This window comes from Vombatus ursinus, unplaced genomic scaffold, assembly GCF_900497805.2.
Source record: "Vombatus ursinus unplaced genomic scaffold, bare-nosed wombat genome assembly UNPS02014781.1, whole genome shotgun sequence".
Taxonomy (NCBI): domain Eukaryota; kingdom Metazoa; phylum Chordata; class Mammalia; order Diprotodontia; family Vombatidae; genus Vombatus; species Vombatus ursinus.
The window spans coordinates 14,437,995-14,462,121 of record NW_020954559.1 but is presented as its reverse complement, the minus strand read 5'-3'; the positions used below and the strand labels follow the sequence as shown (position 1 = coordinate 14,462,121).

Here is a 24,127-nt window from a genome sequence, read left to right as displayed (position 1 = left end):
GGTGGGGAACCTGCGGCCTTGAGGCCACAGGTGGCCTGCTAGGTCCTCAAGTGTGACCTTTGACTGAATCTAAACTTCGTTCCCCACCCCTGGCCACTAGAATGGTGTTGTTTGCTATTCTTAAAGGTATCAGACCCTCTAATCCCGGGGTAACCAAGAATCCATGCTATAGATCTTCCCCATGATGAAATCAGAAATCCTGTGCCATTACACATTACCTAATCTGGAGTCTATGTAAAAGGGAGAGAAGAATACACTGGTGTCTAGGTAGTCAGTCAGAAAAGTATTATTTCTTGTTACTTCACCTGGCAGAATGGTCCATCTCTATTGCCATTTTCTGTCCCATCTGTCATTGATATCTCTTATTGGTACCTTTTAATTTATCATTTGAATACACTCCCTGTAACAGAGTGTAAAGAGACCCTTCATTCTCCCTCATCCCAAAGACCCCGAAGAAGTAACCAGGATAAGTGTCTTAGTTTGATCTAATTATAAGCAAGAATGACATGTTTGCATAGCAATCTGCATTAATGGACGGAAAACTCATATTGATGAGACCACAAATCCATTTAAGTATCTAGTCATCTTAAGTAGAGTTTCTTATTTCCAAAAAATACATACAAATGTATATTTTCTATATTTATTTACATGTAAAAGCATACATGTAATAAATATGTAAACAAATGCAGAAAATATATGTGATGTGTGGGCACTCAGAATGGGCATTATGCTAATACAGTTTATGGTCATGAGACAAAGGACTCTAGTAGCTGGAAATACAGTCATCCCAAGGATATGACAGTTTATGGCCACCTCCTCATACCCTGTGCATTGGGCAGCATTTAGCTGCCAGGAAATGACTGGGGAAGGAAGAAGCGATTTGAGGATGGGAGAAAGAGGTAGCTAAACCATCTCATGATAAACACACATTGACACATACACTCAGTGAAATGGTTACCTACACTAAAGTAAAGTGTGTAAGACTGCATGCTCCCATTCAAGCCCCACGTTACTCTTTTCAGACTTCTTCTCCCTCCAAAACTGCCCTTGATGTTCATTTTTTTTAAACTAAAATTTTCTTACTGCTATCTTCTATTTCTACATAACCTAGATTTCCCCCTGTATCTCTTCTTCCTCATCCTATATGCAGCCATTCCTTATTACAAAGAATATTTCTTTTAAAAAAATAAAAAGGGGGAGGAAATCAACAAAGCCAATCAATATATTAAAAAAAAATTCTGACAATATATTTACTCTTCAACACTTGTGGCCTCCTCCCCCTCTCCCAACTCCACTACTTCTGCAAAGCAGTGGAGAGAAATATCTTCTTATATCTCTTTTTTGGGGCCAAGCTTGCCTTGATGTTAATTTTAACTTCATCTGTATAAAATAATGGTGCCAGAGGTTGTGACCAAAAAACACCAGCTCAGCAGATTGAAATAGAAAGATTTGAAATGGCATTCAATAAAACTAGAGAAGACTTCTATTCACTGGATGAACGCCCTGGTGAGTGTATGGAATTCCAGAATATTAAATGTGTCATTGCTGCTCATGACAGCCTAAGCAATAAACTCAATAAACTGGCTTCTAAAATTCTCCAAATTAAAGTTTAAAAATATATAATGCAAACTTATTTTTTTTCATTTTAAGTTACATTTTATTCCAGGTATTGTATCTTCAATTAAAAAAAAATCATTGGTGATTTTTGCCTTAATATCAGTCACTTTCCGTGTCTATACACCTTATTAAACTCCTCAAAAATTAAACTAAAATATCCCATAGAGAACCCTAGTGTACATAGCATCCTGCTCTAAAAGGCCCTCATCTCTCAGCTATGAGAAAAAAAAGGAATATATTATTAAATCTTCCACAGGTCCTTCATTGGTTCATAAAGTTCATATTATTTTTACTGATTTTTTCATTTATATTTTGTATTCACTGCATATATTATTCTGTTGGTTTAGCTTATTTCATCATACATTATTTCACACAAATTTTTCCACACTTTCCTGAATTTTTCATATTCGTAATTTTTTATCTCATGATAATATTCCATTGAATTTATATATTGTAGTTTTTCAGCATCAATTTCAATACCTCAACTGGTAGTCATTCAAATTTTTCTTTCTTTTCTGGAGTAAAGCACATTCTAGTTGGTTTAATTGCTTAAAAAATTTAACTATTATCTTATATAAAACATAAATTATTTTAATGTTTTATATAAAACATAAATTTTTATTTTATATAAAATATTAATTATTTTATGTGGAATTATTTTATACAAAATATATTATATATTGTTTTACATAAATTGTATAGATAATTTTATATAAAATATAAACTATTATACAATATAAAATATGATTTTTATATTACTTAATTAAAATATTACTTTTAAAATGAAGGAAACTGGCAACATAATTTAGTAGGGTTCTTACAGTATTTTGCTAATATATTACAAACTCTTCTTTTTCAAGAGGATCTACATTTCAATATATTTTAACTGTAGCTGCAAATCTTATATCAGTATTATGACAACATTCTAAAGAAATGTTGTGGCATAAAATTGGAGCAGTTATATATTTTTTTAAAACTTCGTTCCCCTTTAAATTTTTAAACCTGAACTTCAGCATCATGTGTCACTATTTTGTTGTGACATGTGTTCTCACAAGGCTAGAACATTCCATGAGGGTAAGTGGAGTGATATCATAGTATTCAAAAGGACAATTAATTAGGCACCGTGGATTTACAAAGGAAATTAGAATATTTTTTATTTCACCAACTCTAAACCCCAGTCTCTTGAAATGGTCCATAATTAATGCTTTTGTGATAGGCGAAACATGAGAAAGCCTCTTAGTCAGGTGTAGTGGCTTTAAGAAGATGATACAAATTCCACCTTCTACAAGAAGCCTTTGCAAATCCTTCTTAATTCTAATGCTGTCCTCTGTTGGTTATTTCCTATTTATCTTGTATTTAGTTTATCGTGTGCAGTTCTGTGCAAATTATCTCCTTCACCAGATGGTGAGCTCCTTGAGAGCAGGGACTATTTTTTGCCTTTTTTGGTATCTCCAGTGCTTAGCAATAGCACTTGGAACATAGTATTGTTGTTTAGTCATTTCAGTTGCGTATGACTCTTTGTGACCCCGTGTGGGGTTTTCTTGGCAAGACACTTGATTGGTTTGTCCTTTCCTCTCCATTTGATTTACAAATGAGGAAACCGAGACAAGCAGGGTTAAGCAACTTGCCCAGGGTCACACAACCAATAAGTGTCTGAGGCTGGATTTGAACTCAGGTCTTCTTGACTCCAGGCCCAGCACACTATCCACTGTACCACCCAGCTGTCTGGCACACAGTAGGTGCTCAATAAATGCTTATTGGCCAACCGAGGTATAAACTATATTTCTTGCCCTTGTGCTTAGCAATTTGCCTTCCAAAGGCCCTATCGATAGACATCAATACTTCAACAGATCTGTGCCCTCATCCCTCCAAAAATGCAGCTCATAGTCTAGTCATGTATTTTTCATCCTGTGGGATTCATTCATATTCTTCCTTAAATCACCCATAGGATAGCTCCCCAAAGCGCCTGGGGACTTAATTTAGGTCTTTCAACCATCTTGTTATTGTCACTTAAAAGTTTCATCTTTCAGATGGACAAAAATCCATCCAATTAAATGACTTTTCCAAACTAGGTTAGAATCTCTCTAAAAGATCCCAGTAGAGCATAAGCTTGTTTTGTCTTTGTATCCCCCTATGCCTAAAAAATAGAAGGCACTTAATGTTTATTGGATTAGATTATAATTGTGCTTCCCGTGGAAATGCCCTAATAGTATTAAGAATCGACTTAGTATGTTATTCACAAATAGAGAATGAATAATTTAAATTGGTTTTGATTTAAAAGATATTTAGGATATTTTTGGCTTTTAAGCTTTGCATATTATTAAAATAATGAGGCCAATAAGGAGGGCAGTTAGGTGGCACAGTGGATAGAGTGCCAGGCCTGGAGTCAGAAAAACCTAAGTTTAAATCCAGCCTCATACACTTACCAGCTGTGTGACCCTGGGCAAATCACTTAACCCTGTTTGCCTCAGTTTCCTCAGCTATAAAACGAGCTGGAGAAGAAAATGGCAAATCACTCTAGTATCTTTGCTGAGAAAACTCCAAATGGGGTCATGAAGAGTTGCACACAACTGAAAATGACTCGTAACAAAAAAGGTTGCAGTTCTGATCCCTACATGGACTTTTACTTCTCTCTGATTCATAACTATTGACAAATCCCAACACCCACCCATTGTGTTATAAATGTAGACAGTGGGGAGCAAGAAAGAGAACACAGATAAATTAGGTCAGATCTGTTACACCTCTTGGCAAAACAATTCAAAATACTTGCCTTTCTGCTGAGACCAGGCATCAATAGTGTCAACTGCATGTGTAGAGTCCTAGAATTTCAGGGTGGAAAGGGACCTGAGAGGTCATCTAATATTGTACTTGAACCTGAGCAGAAATGCCCTCTTTCTCATTTTTATCATGTATTCATTCAGCCTCTGCTTGAAAACCTCCAGTGATAGGGACCTCACTACCTCCTAAAATAACTCATTCCACTTCTTGTCAGCTGTACCTGTTGGAAGAAGGAAACTGGTAGAGAAGGAAATAGCACTCCAATATCTTCTCCAAGGAAACCCCAAATGGGGTCACAAAGAGTCAGACATGACCAAAACGACTGAACAGCAACAATTATTGGAAAATTCTTCCCCAGCTAAAATTTATTCTTTGCTCCATTAGTCCATTGCTTTTACTCCTATCTGGACACCTATGTGGTGCTGTGGATAGAGCACTAGACCTGGAATCAGAAAGATCTGAGTTCAACTCTGACCTCAGATTTGTGTGATCTTGGGCAAGTCACTTAAACTCTGTTTGTCTCATCTGCAAAATGGAGATAATTATTCCACCTACTTTGCAGGGTAGTTGTGAGGATCAAATGAAATGATAATTGACAAGGGCTTGACATGTAGTAAGCACTACGTAATTGTTAACTGTTACTATTGTTGTTATTTTTGTTATCAGGGACAAAATAAAACGAGTCAATCAATCAGTCAAGAAATGTTGATTAAGCCTTTGTATGTACCATGCTAGGAAACAAAAGTGAAGCAGCTCTTGCCTTCAGAGATCATACAATCTGGCTAGAGGAGATAACATACACATATATAGGTATATAATATACAAAATAACGTGAAGGCAATAACAGCTTGGAGGGGAGATGGACAACATGAAAGACTTCATATAGAAAGCGGTGCCTAAGCAGAGCCAGGAAGAAAATTAGGAGTTTTAAGATGTACATGGAGAATAGCTAATGTAAACACACAGGGATGGAATACCTTGGAGGAGGAAGAGCAGGAAGCCCAGTTTAGCTAACAGAAAGGGAATAATATTTATGTGTGTATGTATGTATGTATTTGCATATGTATAAAGGGAATAACATATAATAAGGCTGGGAAGGTGGTTGAGACCACATTATAAAGAACTTTCAATGCCAGAAAAAGTTTATTTGTGTTTGTTCTAAAAAGATTCTGCTTCTTACTCTCTGATTTCTGAAATGCCTCTTTCATATGATGCCCTGTCAAATAAATGAATTGAATATTCCTTCCACCTTCTTGATGTTGTTGAGTCATGTCCAACTCTTTGTGATCCCATTTGGAGTTTTCTTGGCAAAGATACAGGAGTGGTTTGTCATTTCCTTCTCCAGCTCATTTTACAGATGAGGAAACTGAGGTAAACAGGGTTAAGTGACTTGATCAGGGTCACCCAGTAAATATCTGGGGCTAGATTTGAACCCGGGTCTTCCTGACTCTAGGCTTAGTGTTTTATTCCCTGTGCCACCTAAATGCCCATTCCTTCCACCTACTCATTCCTAAAGTATTCTCTCTGATAGCTTAAATGTTCCTAGTTTCTTTTTTTTAATTTTTAATTTTGTGTGTGTGTGTGAGGCAATCAGAGTTAATTGACTTGCCCAGGGTCACACAGCTAGTGTCAAGTGTCTGAGGCTAGATTTGAACTCTGGTCCTCCTGACTCCAAGTCCAGTGCTCTATCCACTGTGCCACCTAGCTGCCCCTCCTAGTTTCTTTAGCAAGTATTCATATGATATTATTCTGAGTGTTCTTGACGTATACTGGTCACTCTCTTTTAGATGTTCTTTAGCTTATCAAGATAGGGTATATGGGGTATTCAAGGAGGACTAGTACCTCTGGTGTGAGGGCTTGTCAGGGCTGTTCAACCGCCTTTGGTATCTGCCTATCACCCAACTCTCACCTGTGGCTCCAAGAAGCTGTAGCATGCACAGTGGCCAATGCTGGTAAAACTGTCTCAGCAGATGTCTCAGTTAAACCAAGTTGAGGGTAACCTTTGGGCCTCAAGCCAATTCACAGATAATTAAAATATAGAGACATGTGAGAAATGCAAACGAAATATAACACAAAGTCTAAGGGGAAGGGATCATTATGGGTGGGGTATGGGAAAAGGATCAAGGATGGTTCCATTATAGCAGTGGTATTTGATATGGGCCCTGAGGCATGGGCGGGATTTCAAAGTATCATAGAATCTCGAAGTTTGAAGGGACCTTAGAGGGCATTCGTGAGTTAGGGAGGTGTGTACCCCAAGATGTGAAGACTTCCCTGCTCAGAATGGGCAGATGAGAACAGTTTGTCCCAACAGCCATGAAGGCGGCTCAAGCAGGCATTGTGGAGTGCTCAGAGCCTCGAAGATGCCAGGGTCATCTACCCCTTCTGGGGTCATTAGCTTGACTTCTGTCTTGCCATTAGACTTTGATGGATCTGGAAAAGAGAATGAGGCTGATGACTTTGTGAAACTTTACCTCATTCAAATCCAGTTCACATCCCTCCATGATGTCATTGATCCTCTTGGAAAACAAAGGATGAAAAGCTTGTTAAGGTTCTCTCTAAAATGTGGCATCCAGAACTAAAGTTAACCATACTACAGATCTCCTTCAAGGCTAAGGAGCCATTAATCAGTACTCTTTGGATCAAATCATTCAACCAGTTGTAGATTTCCATCTATATCTCCTCATCTTGTCTATAAGGATACCATTAGAAACTTTTTCAATTACTATTCTGAAATCCAGATACTCTGTGCTGATAGTATTACCCTGATCTACCCAATTAGTAAGCAGTCTAATTAAAAAGGAAATCAGATTAGTCTGGCATGCCACTTTTTTTCTAAACCCAGACTGGCTTACAGAGATCACTGCTTCTCTTTCAGAGTACTCACAACTTATCCCTTTAATAATGCGCCATAGAATTTTGGAAGAGACAAAATAAAATTCATCCATCAATAATTTGAAAAATTCACCTTCCCTTTTCTTTCCCTGAAAATCAAAACAACGCATCAAGAATAACACTTTTAAAAGAGCATTTGTGTGAATTCTGGTCTTCTTACTATTTAGAGTCATTCTACTGTTCTCTCTGAATAGATCTGATGGATAATAAGACATTTTTCCATCCAAATGACTTGAATGCTAGGAATTTTGTTTTTTGTTATTTCTTATTTATACTTTGTAAATGTGCTGTGCTTTGCTTAAGCACACATTCCCAGATTTATGTGAGTTTTAATCCCAACAGATATAAGAAAAAAAAGTGACCCCACCAACTGTGAGACAGCATTTAGCCAAAGAAAGTTAGAAGAAGAAAAGACTAGAACATTGAATCTAGGATAGAAAACCCATTTTAACAAGGAAACATTTGGGAAGTTCCTGATTTGTGGCCAGGAACCAGTCCGAAAATATAGCAGAACAAATCAAAGATGATAAATTTAGTACAAGTTGGGTTCATACAGGGCAAAATATAAAAAAAAAAATGACATCATACCTTAAAACCTAATTTACCAAACCAAATGGCGGTGCACATTAATTCAGATGCAGGTGAATCAAATCATTCTATATATTTATAGTTACTGGCTTTTCAGCATCGTATTTTTTATTGGAATTTGAATAGAGGAATTATACATTGTGGTCTGTCTTTTTAAACCAATGCACAGAAGGCAGCATATATGAAAAGTAATGGTTCTTGTCTTGCCAATAGTACAGACTTCTAAGTGCCTAAACTACCACGTGCAGAGCAATGTACTAGGCACTGGGGGAGAGACAGAGGTCAAACACTAATAATAGCAACATTTACATAGTGCTTTCTATGTGCCAGGCACTGTGCTAAGCACTTAATTATTACTTTGTTTGATCTTCACAATAATCCTGGGAGAGAGATACTATTATTATTCCTATTTTACAAATAAGAAAACTGAGGTAGAGAGAGGTTAAGTGACTTGCCCAGGATTACATAGCTAGTAAGTGTCTGAGGCTGGATTTGAATTCAAGTCCACTGGTCTATCTACTGTGCCATCTAAGGCATGATGTTTGCCCTTACAGAGCTCATACCTTGATAAGGGGTTAGGCTCAATGCACAGGTAACTAAAATATAGAGACGTGTGAGAGATGCAAACCAAGTGTAACACAAAGTCTAAGAGGGGAAGGATCATTATGGATGGGGTATGGGAAAAGGAACAAGGATGGTTCCATTATAGCAGTGGCATTTGATATGGGCCCTGAGGGATGGGCGGAATTTCAAAGTATCATAGAATCTCAGGGTTTGCAGGGAGCTTAGAGGGCATCTAGTTCGATCTGCATCTGGCCAAGTATCCCCTCCACATTTAGAACATTTCAAGGGTAAGGGGCAGCTGAAGCTTAGAGGCAAAACATTTATGGGAGAGCAAGTAGGCCGGTCTGCCTGCAGTGTAGTCATATGGAGGGGAATACTGATAGGGATGTAATGGAAGAGTCTGTTCTGAATTTATCTAAGAGTGCTAACACGTGGAACATCTTTCCATAATATGAAAAATCCTCTTGGCTCTTTAGACAGCCTTCATTTATGTGCTATTCTCCATGACTAGAATATTCTCTCTCTTCTTAGAATCTCTTGTTTCCTCCAAGACGTAGCTCAAGCACCACCTTCCATATGAAATATTTTCTGGTCCCCTCACTTGTAGTGATGCCTTCCCTGCCAAAACAACCTTGTCTCTACTTTGTATATATTTTGTTTATACTTATGTGTGTATATGTTGTTTTCCCTAGAGAATGTAAGCCCCCTGAGGCCAGGGACTGTTTCACTATTGCCTTTGTATTCCCAGCTCCTATCACGTATGTGTGTGCGTGTGTATGTTTGTGTGTGTGTGTGTGAATTAGTTGTGTCCAACTCTTTGTGACCCTTTTTGGAATTTTCTTGGCAAAGATACTGGAGTGATTTGCCATTTTCTTCTCCAGCTCATTTTACAGATGAAGAAACTGAGGCAAACAGGGATAAGGGACTTGCCCAGGGTCACAGAGCCAGTAAATGTCTGAGACAGGATTTGAATTCAGGTCCCCCTGATATTAGGGCTAACACTCTATCCACTGCACTACCTAGCTACCCCTATCACATATTAGGCATTTAATAAATGTTTGTTGGCTGACTTGGTTACATAAGCTCAGAGCTGTCCAAAAGAGGGTGCCAGTTAGTAATGACTTCCTGATTAGATAACAAAGGTGTCACCCTTTCTTCTGTTCTTTCTTTTCTGCTGTTCTTCCCAATGTCTAGGTTTCCTGGGGTCCCTATGCACAGCCCTCTTTGTTTCTTATGCCATCCAAGGAAAGCCACTTGTGCAGTGGGGGAGAGATATGATGAAGGTGGTGCCAATGGCTGAAGAATTCTGTAAAAAGACAATTCGACATATGGCAGGTAAGGATGGTTTATTTTTCTGGTGCATTGTTGTTGGAGAGAGGGTAATAGCCTTGATTCATATTGTTCTAGGCTAGGCCAGTCTTGGACTAGTCTCCTAGAAGTTTATGTTCCACATTGGATTGAGATATCTATTGAATATTAAATATCTATTGAAATGAGATACCTACAAGGCATTCGGCAGCTCACAAAAGCAGATTTGCTTGGCAAACAGCAGGAAAAGGATATTCAATGAGAATGTATGTTGAGAATACCCCAAATTGATTCCGATGAGCAAAGTTCTCCTGCCTTTGAGTTGTCCATCTTCAGCCAACCATCGGACAGAGCCTTGGGACTGTTTTGTAGGTGGGTGATCAGGAAGTGATGTTAATAACCTGAGTCATTAGTTCCTCTGATCCAATCATCTTTCAAGGATAGTTTCAATGCCTTTTAAGGAAAAAACATATTTGAATGAGTTTGCTACATCTTCGTACAGCTACAATATAGCCATAAGAGCTGTGGGTTGGCTCTTATTTAATAAATTTCAATATGATATCAATGATATGAAATCAATATGATTTCAACACACTTAAGGTGGAGTATTAGGATTGATGTTTATTTAAAATTTTTTTTCTGAGTGTTTTTTTCCTCTTAATGGTCCTTCTCATATGACTTAGGCTCTATACTACCATGAAACAGGAACATAGATAATTTTCTGAGGTCCTTCTCAGTACTGTGATCGTGTGATTTCTAATCCCTCCAATAGTCATGGGTAAATTTCATTAAAGCCCAATTTCAACACCTCATCATGTCATGGAGGTGATTCTGTGTACTCTAATGCTATGGCAGTAAAGTACAAGATCTGGTCCTACCAAATTGGAATGGTTTAAAGTACAGAATCAGTGATGGAGTGGGTATCTGTTATCCAAGGACTACCATAGCTAAGTATTGAGAAGCATATTGTCATAAGATTAGCCAAATGATATTTTTTCCAATTACAGCAACTCATGAAAACTAGCTCATAAGGTATAAACAGTCACAATATGTGTTGGTGGAGTGAATATGCACTCCGATGAAATCACTGGACCTTTTAAGTATTGAAGTCTCGAATAGTATTAATATAGAGACATGCTTAAATATCAATATCAGAGGAAGTATGTTTGTGTATCATGTATACATATACAGAGAGAGAGACAGAGAGGAGAGAGGAAAAAAGAGAGAGAAAGAGGGAGGAGTTAGAAAGAGAAAGAGGGAAGAAATGAAAGATGGAGGAGGGAATTAGAGAGATGGAAAGATGGAAGGAAAGAGACAGAAAAACAGAAAGAGAAAGGGAGGGAGAGAAGGAGAGAGAAGAAAAGATGAAGGAAAAGAGACAGAAAGACAGGAGGGAAGGGAGAAGAGAGAGGGGGAGAGACAAAGGGAAAGAGACAGGAAAACAGAGAGTGAGAGAGAAGAGAGGGAGGGGGAAAGAGAACTTGGGATTCTAGGTTCTTTTCTTAAATATCTATTTCTTTATGTCAATGCCCATAAAAGGTATGAACAATTAACAAATTTTTGTACTTTTATTCTCAAAGCTAATTAAGTCAGAGGTTCTGTCCGAATTTTGGCTTTTGTTAAATAACGCTGTATTTTGGTTTCTTATCATCCCACTAGTTAAAAACAAAAAACTATTTTTATCTCTAATGCTAAGGAAGCACCCTTTCAATCAATTCAATGTATCTCAACAAAGATTCATTGAGTTCCTTCTCTTCCTCTCCAAAGTCTTTTTTTTTTTAGCTCAAAATGCTGTCTTCCCATAATTCTCTGATCCAAATGACACTTTCTACCAAGCTCTCAGATGCATTATTGGCTGAATGCAACGAAGATAGATCTGATACCTGGGCTCACTGGCGTGGTAAATCCTGTCACTTCTGAATCAACTCTGTCTTAGCCTTATTTTACTGTACCAAGACTCCTTCCTTAAGTGGCCTCTACTTAAAAAAAAAATCTAATCAGTCTTTCATTTCTGAGTTTTTTACATGTACCATGGAACTCTGAAGAACTTGTCACTGGTCCAACAGTGGCTTATGCCTTTCACCACTGTTTATCTCTTTACCCACCAGAAGGCATAGCTGCCAAGATTCCTGACCTTATTAGTTAATAAGGATCAGGGATTGGTAGCTCCACCTCACTCATGTGGTTCTTCATTCCACTCAATGTCAGAGAGCATTCAGTGGGAACACCAAGTCCCAATGTGGTTAATAGCAGATACTCATATAGCTCATAAGGCTTATGAACTACTTTACATATATTACTTCATTTGATCTTTGTAACAGCTCTGTGAGGTAGATGCTATTATTATCTCTATTTTATAGATGAGATTGAGAGAGACTAAATGTCTTGCCAATGGTCACCCTGCTACAAAGCATTCGAGACAGGATTCAAAATCAGGTCTTCCCAATCTCTAAGGTTGGAATTCTATCCACTGTACCATCTAGCTCCATCACCCAGATGCTCTGCTTCTCAGAGACTAACTACTTCTATCTCTTGGTTGCACCCCCTTTGTGGGTGGCAGTGTTTTTCACAATAGATTTTGGATTAGTCTCTTGGCTCAGCCCTCATCTGCCAAGAAAACTTTTCTCTCTTACCTTGATGCTGAATATCCATTTAATCAAATTAGCATAGTGTAATGGAGTTGATTGTACAAGCTAGGTTTAATTGATTCAGTTCTTTATTCATGCCCATAGAAGCAAAAGCAACTAAATCAAATATATTAAAACAATGACTTCTCCCACACCCTGAAAGTCCTTAACCAATCTGTTGCTGTGTCCCAAGCCAATGACTTCTAAGGACACAGTTTAGGTGCCTTAGGTTTAGTTCCTTTTGTCAGTCTTTTCCACCAAGAGCTTGTAAGCATCCCAAAATCTGTTCTATTCAGTTGAGGCAGCTCAGGACCTATGGCATCAGTCCTTCCTGTCACTTTTCCTTCCTTTCTACTTTGCCTCACTGAGTGGGACCCAGGAGGAGGTAGTTTGATGTAGGGGAAAGTGTGTATAGGCTCTAGAGTTAGATGAACCTTACGTTCATATCTTACTTCTGATACTACTCATATGACCTTGTTCAGTTGTGTCTGACACTTTGTGACCCCATTTGGAGTTTTCTTGGCAAAGATATGGAGTGATTTGTCATTTCCTTCTCTAGCTCATTTTACAGATGAGGAAACTGAGGCAAACAGGGTTAAGTGGCTTACCCAGGGTCACACAGCGAGTGTCTAAGGCCACTCTATCCACTGTTGCTCCTAGCTGCCCCTACTACTTACATGAACCTAGACAATATAATAATTATTATAATAGATAGCATTTATATAACCCCTTAAGATTTACAAAATGATTCTTTATATGTGTTATCTCATTTGATCCTCACAACAATCCTTGGCAATAGGTACCAGTACTATTTTCCACATTTTACAGATGAGAGAATAGAGACTGTAACTTTGAATTCTGAGTCTTCTGTGAATTTTTTGGGTGGTCTTGAAGAAGTGGCTTAACATCTCTGTCTCTCATCCTTTCCACCTGAAAAATGGGGTCAGAGAGCAATCCAATCTTGGGGTATAATTAGGGATAATGATGGTAGTGTACTAAATGAACTTAATGCAAATTTGAAATGCTAAGGATGTTAGCAGATTGGAAAATCAGTTTCACTGCAGGATTCTCACCCCCTACACACACACATACACACACACACACACACACACACACACACACACTCTGGTTTTATTTTCTTAAGGAGGTGTAATGTACTTATGTATGGTGGTTAAGTACATGCTAGTACGTGTAGTGATTAGGTACATTGTAATTCTACTCCTGTTTGGTAGAGCCTTAGAATAGATACTTAAACATTTCTGGGAATGTGTTTTAGACTGTTAAGCAGGCTAAATAAGACTTCCTATCTCTCTGATTTGTAAGCATGCTGTTAGTGGGATTCTCAACTAATCTGACATTTAGTATCTCTATTACACTGATGAAACCATGTTGCAAAACTAAAGCAGAGGTATGTTAATGCTTCTATTTTCAAAGTTCAGTCAAGCAGTTTTGGAATAACATTTTCTCCCTCCCTGTTTTATTCACCTTTTCTTTTTTAGTAGACACTGACTGATAATAATCCCATCTTACAAATACAATCAAACCACATTAAAATATACAGGTAGTTCTGAATTTATTAACCCAGCATTTCTATATAGTTCTGGCATACAATTACCGCCCCAGTTGAGTAGGGTCCAAGGAACTCCAGCTGTCATAGCTGTGGATCTGGAAGAGACTTCACAAGTCATTTAGCCCAATCTCCTCATTTTACAGATAAAAACTGAGGCTCAGCAGGTAAAGTAACTTGGGATCAGAGGTAGGATTCCAACCTGAGTCCTCCCATTCTGCAATCACGCTTTCCTGCGGATTTCAAACAGAGTTCTCAGACTCTAGAGCTAGTGTCTTTCTTGCTATAGCAGGTGTCAGAAGCCAATGTCTGCTCTGTCTGACCACAATTTGTAATTAACACTTTTCTGCAGCCCATGCCTTCACTACCCCATCTTCCCTAGCAACATAAAGGTGGGAATGGGGAGGTGTGTGTGGAGGTGGTGAGAATCCCGCAGTGAAACTGATTCTGCAATCTGCTAACATCCTTAGTATTTCAAATTTGCAATAAGTTCTTTTAGTATATTACCATCATTATCCCTTATTATACCCCAAGATTGGATTGCCTCTCTGACCACTGATTGCCACTTTTCTGCAGCCTATGCCTTCACTAGCCCATCTTCCCTAGCAACATCAAGGTGGGAATGGGAAGGGAGGAAGGGAAGACTTTTATTACAGTGCTTCCTCACAAGCTCCTTAGCCTTCATCCTTTCTCCCTGCCTTTCAGGCTCCTCATCCCAGCTCCTCACTCCTCATCCCTGCCCCACCCCAGATCTCCACCCCACATCTAGCTCTATGCCCCACGACCACCTCACTCACTCCTCAATCCCTGCTCCTTACTACCTACCAATTCCAAGCTATTTTTAACCTACTCTTAGATCCTCATTCTCCACTCCTGCTAGCTCCCTCCTCCATCATATCATAGGTCCTACTGACCTATAAGGGAATGTGAAGGTGACTGGGTAACTCCTCAAGGGCAGGGACTGTCTTGCCTTCTTTGCATCCTCAGTGTTTCATGCAGTGTCTGGCACATAGTAGGCAGTTTATTGACTATCACTGCAGTTTGGGGCTCAGAATATATTTTCCCAGAGAATTTGTAGTAGTATTCGTGCAATATATTTCCAATGTGTAATGGTTTAAGTTTTTGTGGCCTAACCTGGGAGTCTAATTACCATTTGTACCATCATTTATTATTATTAATATTATTACTTATTTATAAGATTTGTAATTTCTTCAGTGTAGGTAATTCTCCATTGATGTAGGTCACTACCCCTTCATGCCCTCAGTAAAACATGGTCTTCAGGACTTGCTGTGGTCAAAATAATACTCAATTCAGTTCAGTCAGTGTATATTAAGCACATACAAGGAACCATGCAAGGTACCAGGATACAACTACAAAAAGAAAAATATCACTACCCTTGAAGAGTTTACATTCTTTTAAGAGACTATCACATGGACCCTGATAAATAAAAGCAATTTGGAGAAGAAGAGAGAACAATAGCAACTCAAAGAGGGGATAGAGAAGTCTTCATAGAGGAGCTAGCAACTAGAACTAGAAATAGTGAAACCAAATGAAGGCAATGTCAATGATGATATTAGTATTAAGAAAAATAAATTCTTATTAATATTAAAAATTTTCATAGCTCTTTAAGATTTGCCAAGCACTGTACATATATTATCACATTTGATCCTGATAGCCCTATGAGTTACCACAATTACTATTATCCCCATTTTACAGGTGAGGAAACTGAAGTTTGTAGAAGTGACTTGTCTGTGGTAGTCATACAACTAGCAAATGTCAGAGGCAAGATTGTAATTCAGGTCTCCTTGAATTCTATGACCAGTATTTTCTCAATTCCACCATATTGATTCATCAAATATTGATCACTTCATGGCCAATCTTATGGTTATAAACCCCTCTGCAGTCAGCTAGACTGGTCCATGGACAACAGACCATTGCTGTGTCTGTATTTGATGTGTTCCAGTTTGATAGACCCTGTCAGAGTCAGAGTTCAAACTATGCCAGAAGAGTAAGGTCATTACTATCATTATCAATAGTGGTGGTAATAATAATAATACATAGCATTTTATACAACAAAGAGCTTTTATGTATGTGATCTTATTTAGGTCTTCCAATAACAGATGCTATAAAGTAACTAATACAAATCTCGATATCCTGACCATTCCAGATGAGGAACTGAATCTTAGATTAAGGATTTTGCCCTAGGTCACATACCTTGGACAGGTAGCAGAGCCAGGATTCAAATCCAATGTTCCCATTGTTTTTGGTTCCAAATTATTTTTTTATTCCAAATCCAGTGTTTTGTTTTTTTCTCTCATTGCACCATGATATCTCTTGGGAATTGCCTTTATTGTATTGGAAAAGCAAAATTATGGCCTCATTCCTTTCAACAAACATCTATTAAGTGTCTACTATGTGCAGAGCATTATGTATTTGGTGCCAGAAAAGGGTAGATAGAAATTTATTAGGTCATTTGGTAGAGAAGAGTGAGCTGGAAAGGAGATGTGGCCTTTCTAAATTTCTTTTTTAAACTATTTCAGATTTTAGGGTTTATTCTGGCCTTATGGATCTAACAATCTCCTAAATACAACATATACACAAATAACTATAATATAAAATGGAACATGAGTGTGTGAGAGGCATAAACAAGGTTATATGAGGACTAAAGAAGACAAGATCATTTTCAATTGGCAAGAATTGTAGGATACTGCCTTTGAACTAGATCTTGAAAGATGGATAGAATTTCATGGGACAGAGAAGGGGGCAACAGAGAAGATGAAGAAAGCATTACAAAAATGGGGAGCAAAATGAGCAAAGACACAAAAGAATGGAAAATGTTGTGGGGGTTGGCATACTATACCCCTCCCATAATCCTGTTTTATATGGCTACAGCTAAGAATAGTTTTTACATCTTAAAATAAGATTTTATTATATTTTAAAAGGTAAAAGCCATTCTTAGCCGGGGCTGTACAAAATTAGGAAAAAGCTAGACTTGGCCCTTGGGCAGTAGTTTGCTGACCCCTGGCAAAGAGCCTTACAGATGATCCTGTGTCCTGGGGCATAAGTGAAGAGAAAGAGTGACTTAAGGCTGGAAGGGTATGGTGAGACCAGATTGTGGTAGACCCTGAATGCCAGATTAAGAAATTTGGATAGTAACCAGAAGGCAATAAGAAGTTATTAAAGGTTTTGAGTAGAGTAAAGAGATTCATCCTCATGCAAAATTGAAGGTTAATCCAGCAGTAGTATAAAATGCTGACTTAGAGGGGCCCCTTCCCTCCGTAGGTCAGCCCCTTCCCTCTGGAGAAGAAGGTGGGATAAGGATCTGAGGGTTGAAAGATAGAGACTGAAGAACTGAGACTAAAGAACTGGGAATGGGTTAAGTACTATAACTGAAATAAAGTTTGGGGTGGGGAATGAGGGAGGTGAATGGGGGAAATGGCAGCGATAGCTAAGTGTTGGTGAAGGGATGGACCTTGGTGAATCCTGAGGACTGTGGTAGGGGGTGGGGATGAAGAGAGAAAGTGAGAAGATAGTATATAAGTATGCCCTATCTTAGATGTTGAGAATAGTTGAGAAAATGTACTTCTTGCCTTGCAGAGGTAGGAGACTTTGGGTGTGAAATTTCATATTTTATATAATGTTCATTGTGGTCTATACATTTATTGGTTTTGTTAAATTGTTTTTATTTTTTCTTTTAAAATATTTGTTTGAAGAAAGGGCTTAGTTCACTGTGGAGGAGAGGGAAGAGGATATATTTGAAAATGAATCTGATATTAAAACCAAAAGGCATTAATTAAAAAAAAAAAAGCGGTAAGTGTTTTTACTCTCCTCCTCACTTTTTAATGATGCTGAGCCAGAATCCTGAAGCTAGAAGACCAGTTCAGAAGCTATTGTAATAATCCAATCAGGCGGTAATTAATGTCTACACTAGAGTGTTCTTGCTGGGTCTGGAGGGGAAGGGATGGAGACAAGAGGGATTGCAAAGTCTGAATCAATGAGATTTGGCAAATTATTGTACAATGAGGTATATAATATATAAGAACCAAAGATACCACAAAAAAACTATTTTCAGGGTGCCTTTAACCAGAATGAGTATTTTAAGGACTCCTCTGCCAAGACTGAATATCACTGTTGATTTCCTTTATATTTAGAATACCAAGAACACTGGTTTTACTTTGAAGCCAAGTGGCAGTTTTATTTGGAGGAGAGAAAAATTGCTGAAGACCAAGATAATAAACCCACTTTTCCTGATCATTATGATGCAGAGGAGAGAGATAAGGTAAACTTGATGATTTTCCTTCAGAAAAATTTCAGAATATTAACTGTCTTCATTGCGTTCTGTAGGGGGTTCCTGAAGGCTCACTTTGTGGTTTTCAGGGAGTAGATTGTTAGCCTGGGTAAAAGATTAAAGAATGAGAATACTGGCTGTTTGTACTTTCATAAAAACACTTTAGGAAGTCAAATATTTTAAATACACACTTTAAACGTTTGTTTCTGCCTATGGTTTTCATATAATCTTATTCAATATAAATTATTTCCAAAACAAAATTGGAATATTCCTGGATATACAAACTCTAAGTGTGATTATACTATCCACAGTACTGGAATACAAGGCAGAATTCTCGGGCGTCTCTCTAGTTACTCTTCTTTCCTTCTTTCCTTTCTTCCCTCCTTCTCTTCCTTCCTTCCTTCCTCCCTCCCTTCCTCCCTTCCTCTCTCTCTTCCTCCCTTCACTCTCTTTCTCTCTGTCTCTCAAATTGGAACAATAACTACAGGTTTAGATTGCTCAGTTAGTCATCCAGAAAATTATAAATTGTCTGGTATGAGCATTGCACCACACTGGTAAGTCAGAAAGCTTGAATTTTAGTCCTAGCTTCTTTCAATACCCTCATCTATTACCTTGTCTGCCCTTTGGTGAGAGCCATAACTCTGGACAGGGGGGCTGAGTGCTTTGCCCCGGGGTACTAAATTTAGCAAGTGCTGATAATATTTGCAGTCCTTCAACTGTGCAGAGACAACCAGCTTAGCACCTACTTAGTAAGAACAATTAGGTAAAAGAGGAAGCTACTGGATGATGGGTTAGGGAGAGCTCCTTTCCTACATTGCCCTAATCAACACTAACTACCTCTTAACTGAGGTCTTGTTTCCTACTGCTTTCCCCAGGACACAATTATTGGTACTTGCCCGAGGTGAAAAAATTCTCAAATACAGCCCTGCCCTTAAGGCTTCCATGTGTATGTTGGGTATGTTACTCTTATGTACCACGTAAGAAATACTATGAGGATAAAAAGATGGTATATCTGAGTTGGGGGAGAATTAAGAATTCTTTGGAATAAAGGTATAAAATTAGGAGTGGCTATTAATGTGAAAGGCAGTATGGCAAGTGGTATAGAAGAAGATAGAGAATTGGCCTCAAAGCCAGGATGGCCTAGGTCTAACTTCTGTCTCTGACATTTATTGTCTTGGTGACTCTGGGAAAGTCACTTAACTTTTCAGTGCTCTGGGCAGCTCCCTAAATTGTAGAAAAAGGTTCCATCTTGCATTGATAGAGAGAATTTCCTTGCTATGAATTCCTTATTATCAGTGAAAATACTGGTCCAGTCCTTTTCCCTATCAAGATAGCACTGATGTGATGCCATTTCATGAATGCGCCAAATGAAACCAAATCAATTTTGTTATTTATTAAAAAGTGATGTCATCATCAACTTTGTTTTTACCAGTCTAGTTTTCCTCAGTTATTCGAATGATCGTGAGTCAAACACTATGGATATGCCCAGCTAAGACTTTCTAAATACCCCAAGTTAACATTTGGAGCTAAGACAACAACAACAACAATAACAACCTAGCATAAAACAGTTAAACCTTTTCAATGATTTTCTAAAGCTCAAATAACTGACCTTGGTCACTTCATCAGACTTACAGAAAATGGAGTTCAGAAGGTCGAGGTGGAAGAAGGGGCCATGATGCACCAATGATTGCATATGACGCTCTTCTGGGAGCAGGGGACAACTGGGCAGAGCTCTGTAACCGGGCCATGTTTCATGGAGGTCAGTTTCTTCTTCTTTACATTTGGGGGTTTTGGTAATTGTGACATTCTATGATTTTTGAGGTACTGATCTTCGGAATGGCCAGTGCCTCTTTCCAAAGTCTCCCTCCAGCAGGAATATATATATGTACATGTATATGTATACACACACATACACACATGCACACCCTGACATATGTACACATGTACACACATATACACATACATATACACCTGTATATAGTCAATATACACAAAGCATGCATATATACATACATGTATAACTGTATTTCTTTTTTAAGTTTTTTTTTCTTCTTTTTTTTTTAGTGAGGCAATTGGGGTTAAGTGACTTGCCCAGAGTCACACAGCTAGAAAGTATTATGGGTCTGAGGCTGGATTTGAACTCAGGTCCTCCTGACTCCAGGGCCAGTACTCTATCCACTGCACCACCTAGCTGCCCCTCTTTTTTAAGTTTAAAAAAATTTTATTGATATGATTTTTTTTATACATTACAGAAATTTACAGATTACTCTCACCTCCTAAGACAGGTCTCTTGTAGTAAAATAAAAGTTTAATTAATTAAAGCTAATAATATGGTGAACTCATCTGAAACTTCATGTGACATTTCTTCACATCTGTAGCATCCATACCTCTCTTTGTTTAAATTAATAGACATCTAGTGCGGTTTAAGTGGCACATTCTCCCAAAATAAGCAGACAGTTTGGAGCAATGTAAATCATTACGTCCCATTCCTTATTCTTCGTTTTTTGTTATTGTTGGTTTCAAACACTCAGAAACACCAGTGGCAAGCATGTTTTCTTATACAGCCTCATCCTGACCTCTTCTCCTCAGTTCAAGTGGGAGGAAAAAAATCAAATGTAGTGTGTTGGAGCAGGTGGGAATTCTTCATCAGTGTTGGCCCAGAACTAAGGCAGGATTTATTCAGCTGGGTTGACCAGGTCGATATCTCAGTTTCTGCAGTGTCAACGATTATGTTATTAATTGACTTTTGTCTCTACATATGGTGTGCATATGTAAGGAAAAGGTTATATTATGACCTTTGAATTGCCTTCTATAATTCAAAGATGTTCTGATTCTCTGAAGTTAGAAGAGATTGTTTTACTTAATGTTATAATCAACACAGGTGCAATCAATATTACATCATGCTTCCCTTAGGGGAAGAGGGAAATTATGACAGACCTCCCCTTTAACACTATGCTTTAGACATCTGGTCTATTGCCATATAACAGGGAAGGATAACTCAGGAAGATAAGTATTCCTGATTCCAAACACGGCCTCAGACACTTTCTGGCTGTGTGACCCTGGGCAAGTCACTTAACCCTGTTTGCCTCAGTCCCTCATCTATGAAATGAGCTGGAGAAGGAAATGGAAAACCACTCTAGTATCTTTACCAAGAAAACCCCAAACAGGTTCACCAAGAGTTGGACATGACTAATCACCTAAACAGCAACAACAAACAACATAGAATTTCTGAGACCTGGATAGGAATCCTAGCTATGATGTGAAGTTACAAAATGCCTCATCATTAGAGGTTTCAAAACTGGTTAATAGAGGCAGGTTGTTAGGATTTTTTTGAAAGAGGGGAGGAGAAAACAGGGCAGAAGAAAGGAGAAGGGGGAAGAAAGGGGAAAGGAGGAGTTCTCTGAGGAGTTATGACCAATCCAAGAGTTGGAAAGGGTCAGTCAATCAAAATGACTGACATTTATATATCACTTTACAGTTTGCAAGGCAATTTGCATATATTTTTCATTTAAGTGTCACAACAAGCCTGGGAATTATATACTATTATTAGTATATTTTAAAGATGAGGAAACTGAAGTTCAGACAGATTAAATGATTTGTCCAGGACTTCACAACTAGTAAGTGTCAGGAGCAGGAAGGAGTTAACCCCTTGTCTTCCTGACTACAATCCTAACACTCTCCCCACTATGACCGTTTGCCTCATATCAGTAAACAGTTGAGGGGAGCTATGGTGAGCAGAGTGAGGACAGATAGACGAGGCGTAGGAAGGAGGATGGGGCAGGGGGAAATGTGATCAGGAAAAAATGAGTCACAGAGGAATCATCTCATAAGAAAACTGAAAGAGAGGAAGCTGAGGTGGTGAAAGATTTTGAGATTGGAGGGTGTTTTTATAGGAATAGAAAAGGTGGATAATCTCAGTAGGTATGTCTCCCTAGTTGTCCACAAGAGAAATTTAGCTGGAGAACAGAAGGAGCCTTCGGCAGTTCAAGTGGAGGACGATCAGAAGGAGGTGTTGACAGTAGTCAAAAGAGATGAAAAGGGATAAGAGATATGGGAGTAAGAGGCTAAATTTGGCACATTCCCAAATATGGCAAATATTGCCAGATGGAATCCAAAGGAGCTTGGAGAGCCTGAAAGAAGAGTTTATTCCCAAGAAGGAAACACAATACAAGCACTGGTTTAACTCAGCCTGATCCCACACTTCTAATGTTACTCTTAGGGCAAATATGTTGGTGCGCCATCACACACCTGCTGTAACAGGACCCACACACTCATAATGATTCTTTTAAGAAGACGCTCTAAAGATCAAATGATAAATGAAAATTTCCCGGAAGAAGAAATGCACTGCCTTAAGGATACACTAAATTGTCCAAATTGGTAGTAGATCATACACGGATAGTAGGTATTAATGAGGTGAGGGCACTAGACATCTGAAGGCAAATAGGTTAAGGCTAGAAAAAGGGTGGCTAAACGTTGCCCATTTCACAATCCTGACAGAGGACTGCCCTGTGTTGTAATTCTATTTGGTAATCTACCAAGCCAAGGCGAGCCATATCAAAGGCTTCAAGTTGGGAGATCCTTCCCATTGCAAGTTAGTTCTTCCTGATACTCCTAGCAGCTAATTTGTTGTTCAGGCATTCTGTTGTGTCTAACTCTTCATTACCCCCATAGACCATACTCTCCATGAGGTTTTCTTGGCGAAGATACTGGCATGGTTTGCCATATCCCTGTTCAATGGATAAAGGCAAACAGAGGTTAAGTGACTTGTCCGGGGTCACACAGCTAGTAAGTGTCTGGGTTCAGATATGAACTCAGGTCTTCCTGACTCCAGGCCCTGTGCTCTATCCACTGAGCACCTAGCTGCCCTGCAGTGGCTAATGCCTCCCCTCAAAATTTATATTTACTTACTTTGTTTATACCTATCTGTGTACATTTGGTCTTTCTCAAGGGCAGAGACTCTCTCATTTTAGTCTACGTATTTTTTCCACCTAGTGCAGTAACTGACACTTAATAAGTGCTTAATAAATGTTTGTTGAGTAATTGACAGACAGATCTGTTTCCTTATCTGTAAAAAATGAGGGGGAAGTAGGAAACAATGAGCTCTAATTTCCCAACCTTGGGATTTTCTAAGGCTAAGCACTCTCTTGTTTCCTGTTTCAGGTGAGAGCGCAGCTACTGGGTCTATTGCTGGATGTATATATGGCTTGCTCTACGGCCTGAACAATATTCCCAAAGGCTTGTACCAGGACCTGGAACACAAAGAGAAGCTTGAGAATTTGGGCGAAGCACTATACCGCATATCCACAGAAGAAAAGTAAAGCAGTTTCTGCCACTTTCCCTTTCTGTAGAGACTCTTTCCAAGTCCTGTGGGTAACCCCTTAGTTTTCATAGTGCAGGCTAAATGAGTTTTTATTTATGTAATAATATATGTGTGTAGTTTTCAGCTAGCAAAGAGGTCCACGCATAATTGGCCACTAGCAAGCACAACCCCACAGCCCAATTTCAAGGATTTTCCAACTTCCTAATTGCTGTGTGAAATACATTTTTGTCCTGTGAGAATATTCTTCTTTTAAATTAGCTGATCCAAACCCATTTTATTGTGGCAATTAAATATAATTTGCCCCACTCAAACCTCCAAAGAAACCAATTATCTCCCGGACAACTGTGTATTTTATTTGTACTGCAAAACTAATGCTCTCTGCTCTGTTATTTCAACAAAGCTAACGTCAATGGCTATCTTCAGAAATGTCTCCTATTGATTGTAAATTTCTTCCATCACCACCATTGGCTTCACCCATTTAGATTTGTATTTTTATGAATTGCACACAAGCAAATTGAATGCTCTCCAAAGATTTATTGATCCCTTCTTGGTGTGATGATGCTTTTGTATTATTGCTG

The 24,127-nt window shown here is 38.5% G+C and overlaps 1 protein-coding gene across 1 annotated transcript in view; it reads left to right on the top strand.

Moving 5' to 3' along the window:
* The window catches only part of LOC114046156 (protein ADP-ribosylarginine hydrolase-like protein 1), a 46,471-nt gene extending 22,924 nt beyond the window's left edge, over positions 1-23,547 (top strand). The window contains exons 3-6 of the mRNA XM_027866405.1: positions 9,634-9,774; positions 18,093-18,220; positions 19,856-19,988; positions 23,390-23,547. Coding sequence (XP_027722206.1) covers positions 9,634-9,774; positions 18,093-18,220; positions 19,856-19,988; positions 23,390-23,547 — 560 coding nt within the window. The remainder of the gene's footprint in view (positions 1-9,633; positions 9,775-18,092; positions 18,221-19,855; positions 19,989-23,389) is intronic.
* The last annotated feature ends 580 nt before the right edge of the window (positions 23,548-24,127 follow it).